General features: G+C 44.3%; 1 protein-coding gene across 1 annotated transcript in view; it reads right to left on the reverse strand.

Moving 5' to 3' along the window:
* The window catches only part of SOS2 (SOS Ras/Rho guanine nucleotide exchange factor 2), a 52,917-nt gene that overhangs the window by 15,913 nt on the left and 32,077 nt on the right, over positions 1-4,927 (reverse strand). Inside the window, exons 11-13 of the mRNA XM_035888432.1 lie at positions 4,851-4,926; positions 1,949-2,030; positions 1,149-1,271 (exon numbers count right to left, since the gene is read on the reverse strand). Coding sequence (XP_035744325.1) covers positions 1,149-1,271; positions 1,949-2,030; positions 4,851-4,926 — 281 coding nt within the window. The remainder of the gene's footprint in view (positions 1-1,148; positions 1,272-1,948; positions 2,031-4,850; position 4,927) is intronic.

The raw sequence follows: 4,927 nt of genomic DNA on the forward strand, positions 1-4,927 counted from the left end.
ACAGGAGCTGATAACTGAGAGCACCAAGGGCCTGACAAAACCGTACAAGGCCACGAGCACACACAAGTATGAAGGTTACGCTGAGGTTGTATAACTCGGACTACATCCAAGAAGGTGGCAGCAGCTATGTATTGACCAACACTACAATATGACATACCTATTTATATTATTTTATATATATGCACACAGGTATTTGATGTAAATGGGGCTCCTAAGTGACCTTCTGAACACCTACCTTGAAGGCCAGGTTGGACAGGGCTGTGAGCAACCTGATCTAGTTAGCGGTGTCCCTGCTCACTGCAGGGGGGTTGGACTAGATGACCTCTAGGGGTCCCTTCCAACCCAAAACATTCTATGATTCTGTGATACTGGCATGTTGGTATGACCCTTCACTTTGAGTAAGCTGCTGTTGCTCCAGACAGGTAACCATACCATGAATGACTGCGTGTGGTAAGGCAGTCACTGAGGGTACTGTGCATACAGTTATCTGCCATTAATAGTAACACCTTGATGCTACTAATGAAAACAGTTTAAGGAATAGAATTTGGTCTAGCAAATATTGGTTGTGATCTGTGTCTCCTGACTTGATCCCCTATCAGGGAAACAATTAGCCTCATTCATGCCAGAAATGCTTAATCGTCCCCCAATTAGCTTGGTCAGCAAGACCTTGAAGATTCCCTGCAGCCTGTTGCCATGTGCAGTACAGACAAGAGTCTCCCTGTCTGCATGCAAATACATCAACAGGGCTGGGAAAGGGAGCAAAATACCAGCAGGACTGAAAAAAAGTGGAAACGGAGAAAACGATCTTCATAGGGCCTGTCGACAAGGGATCCATTCAAAACGCAGTCAGAAACACTTTCAGTTGTACATCTCTCACCCACACCCGCTTTACATAGCAGCCATACAGCGTTCTTGTGGGTGGTGATCACAGCTGTGAGCGGCAGAGAACCAAAGTACAGTTGCAACAACAACAGAAGTCAGTATGACTAATCAGAACATGATTTGGGATATTAGTCTGGTTGCAGACAGTGATAAGTCCCCACTTGACAGCACAGCAGTCTCCAGAAGAGATTACTGTCTCCAGGATCACCATATAATCAGTGAACTAAAACCTGGCTTTAACAGAACAAATTTAAAAGCAAATAAACCTGAGTTGTACTGGCTGGACATATTCCTTGCGAAATCGCTTAAGGTCTGCGCTGATAGGTTGCTCTCCTTTCTCAATTGCCAGCCTGTCTGCTTCAGTAGGCTCCGGCTCTGGGATTTCAAACCTATGAATAAAAGTACCAAAAAACCGATGGCAATTAAGATAAACCACAAACCCTTTATGTAGAACATGAAGAGAGCAATTGCATTTAAAAAAAATTCAGTGTGCTGAAACGCAAGCAGTCATCTAATATCCAGTTTGCCTGGAATTCCCTCCTCCCCTGGCTATGTACTCACACACCCAGCTCTCGCCCTGCTAATTCACTAGTTCTCTGGTCATCACAAGACGTCTAGACTAGGATATAAGGTTTTTAACTACCTGCTAGCTTGATTAAGTGAAGATTAGAAGAAAGCTTAAGAGCGGCTTTATCACACCGTATTAAAATGCTGTTTACATTAAGAGTCCGTGCCTTTCAAACAAACTGCTCAGAACATTTCCGTTCTTCTTTGCATCGAGACTTGGGCATACTCAAATACACTTTCGTGATCAAGTTAAGGAGTTCAAACCATCACCACCCCACCGGGGAGGCACACCAAGCGCTCTAGCTACCACTTAATTCAGGCAACTACTTTAACAAACTGGGAAAAGGAAGCTCGTGTTAAAAACGTCCATCGCTGTATCCCGTTTCATGAGCATCACTAAAACGTCTGCCACATGGCGCCGAGAACCCAAGCAGGAAAGGAGCAGGTAAATGAACACCAAAGCCTTTCAATGGCTTCAGAAAGCATGACCACTGCTTACCTTTCAATCAGTAAACTCAGCAGTTCCTGGGGCTTGCAAAAGGAGCGGTATGTGGTAAGGAAAGTACGTACAAAATTAGGATCTGTAAACACAGAATAAGAAAATGATGGAGTGGGTTTTTTTTTTTATCCAGCTGCAAAATATCAGAAATAAAATACACATATACTCACAGAAAAAGTTTAAAGTGCAGAAAATACCCTAAGGTTGTAAGTTAAGCATTGTCATTTGAAAAACACCAGAAATGATTCTGCTTGTGACATTTTCGTGTAGTTCTTTAATGCATTTCCCCTGTAAAAGTATTCAACTGCACATAACTATGTTCTCTCAAAAACTGTGTCTCAGTCTTGGCACGCGGAACAGCTTACGCTCCCTGAACGTGCAGCTATTCCATGGTTTCATAAAGACAAAGAAAACACGGCAGAACAAGGCTGCCTACTCTCTTGACATCAAAAAACACCTAACACCACCCTGACAAAACGTTTGTCTTACCTCTTCTTAAAATCTCTCCAGCAGTGGGGACCGCACGCCTGCCCCGGCCGCACCAGCGCGGTGCACAACCACCCTCTGCGGAGCAGCCAGCAGGGAAAAACGTGAGCAGCAGCAGAGGCCTTGCAAAGCAAATACCTGCTGGAGTTTGGGACGCTGCACCTCCACAAGCCACCGCACCTCCCTCCTGCTGTTTCTCACCGCTAGGGTAGGTGTGTTACCATGAGACGTGCCCAGTCGCGAGCTACCACGCGTTTTATTGGGCCCGCTCTGCTGTATTAGAAGTATTAAAGGAAAAATATTGTTCCTTTCATCTCTTTCAGTTCCACTCTCTTGTACAGAGTTCCTTAGATTGTGAATAAGCGAGCTGATTAACAAATCACTTCGTCGTGGGCCATGCAGGGTCAGCATCTGGTCCCAATCCTGACATCCCTGCAGCAGACCCCCTGACACAGGTAAAAGCTGCTCTGCCCTGCTGCTGTGCGGGATGCAGCAGCATCCAGAGCTGCCTGGGAGCAAACGAATGCCAAAATACAGGAAAACCAGGCCTAGAGAAGTGGATGTGTACATGCTCCTCAGAATTGCAGGTTTGGGGGTGTTGGGAGGGTTTTTTTTTTTTCTTGCTGTTCCATAAATAGTCTTGAACCCGTCAGCATTAGGTGCAGGTAGCTTACACCAGCAGACTTCAACATGTGGGCAGTGAATTTCTTCCCATAAGCCCATAAAAGATTAGGATAGACACTGCTTTTAAGAAGGCTTAAATTCCCTGCAGAACACTGCTCAACATTTTTAAGGGATCCATATGTAGGAACGTGCTTGCAAGCTGAAAGTGCTCTCATGCTGTGATAACGCTGCTGAGTTTGCACCCCCGTCCTGCGCTGGCCTGTTCTGCTTCCACATCATGTCTACGTTCACTCTTCAATACTATTTATGACATTTTAAAAGTAATTCTTCCCCTTCCCACTGAACAGGCAGGTAGAATCTCTGCTCTGCAGACAAGATCTGCAATTCTCTTAAAACGGGGGCTGCTACTCTGCTCTCTAACCTGTGTAGGTTCCTTTTATATTCTTTTAAAAAGTACTTATTTTTGTAAATTACATTCTCAAGAAAATAGAAAGTACAAGCAATGTGCTACGAACAGTGGCTCACGACTTAAATTCAAGAGTTTATTAACTCTGCATCTGCTACCTCCCGGGGTATCCAGGTATCAACTGGGGAAGTCTTTGACGTGACAGAGGCCATTTGCAAAGGCAGAGCCTGAGCACTGCAGCAAAATCCGAAACTAAATGCAAACCTACAATAAACTGAGAGTTTACAAAGCATCACCAGGATCTGCCGAGAGTCCCACCACACGCTGCTAGTCACCGAAATGCCCTTGTGGAGGCTGAGGGAGAGCATTTTGTTAGTCTTGGCTCCAAACGCTGTTTGGAAAAAGCACGCAGAAACCCAGGAGGCAAAGCTTTCACTGAAGATTCCCAAGGCCAAAGTGGCAAGTACTTGCACTATAAAACTGAAGTTACGCTAGCAAACCAATACTCAAATACACCAGCTCACTCAGGAAAAGAGCCGAGTTCACAAGTCAACCGAAACCCATCACATTTTAGAAACGGATGACCCAGGACTCACAGACAACACACCTACAGATTGCTGCCTACCAACTAGTTGCATCAATACTGAGCTGCAGTGTGGGGAATCCTATTTTTTTAATTTTATTTTTTTTTTTTTAGTACACAGCTCCACACTATCTAGCCTTAGTTTTACAAAAAAGACTCGGTTAAATACCCGGCAGTTTTGTAAAAAGCACAAAGGAGGCCATTATTATTCGAGGATTTTTACAAAAACTGCACACCACTTCCACTGGCATCCTTACGTCAGCTTCGCTGCATCCCCCTTCAGTGCGTGCTTTTCACCCCAAACCGAAGATCTAACGTTTTCATCAACATCAGCACTTCATGCGACTACCTCAAGGTTTCATTTCTGTGCCTTTACGATAGTGCTTCACAGGAAAGTCTGAAGAATGCCAATTGTGATTTGCATCCTTCCCTACTGAGGCACTTCACAAGGCAGCAGGTTGAAGTATAATAAACATGACCTCCAACCTTCTTCTTCCTCGTAACTGCACCACTGCTTTAGCCACGATGGTCTCAGGAAAAACGCACTGGTGGCTCCTATTAGACCACTGATACTTTTTTCTGAGGGGGAACAGGGCTTGCATACCCAAAATTTTCTTACAGCTTTGCCAGCAAAGCCAGTTGATTTAGTAACAGATATTGGTTTGGGGTTTTTTTTCTGCAAATCTTGCTTTACATTTAACTACACACAGGAAAAAACCCAAGCAAAAGATAAAAGGATTAATTTCATCACCCATACACACAACCTTAAAAAACCCCATATATACCACAAATGTACAGAGTACCTGCATACATATGGTACGTTAACCTTTCGATTAATTTCACAACCGTTCCTCCTTTGATGATAGGAATGCCATTCCTG

The sequence above is a fragment of the Egretta garzetta genome, unplaced genomic scaffold (genome assembly GCF_000687185.1).
Source record: "Egretta garzetta isolate BGI_Z169 unplaced genomic scaffold, ASM68718v1 scaffold21, whole genome shotgun sequence".
Classification (NCBI taxonomy): Eukaryota; Metazoa; Chordata; class Aves; order Pelecaniformes; family Ardeidae; genus Egretta; species Egretta garzetta.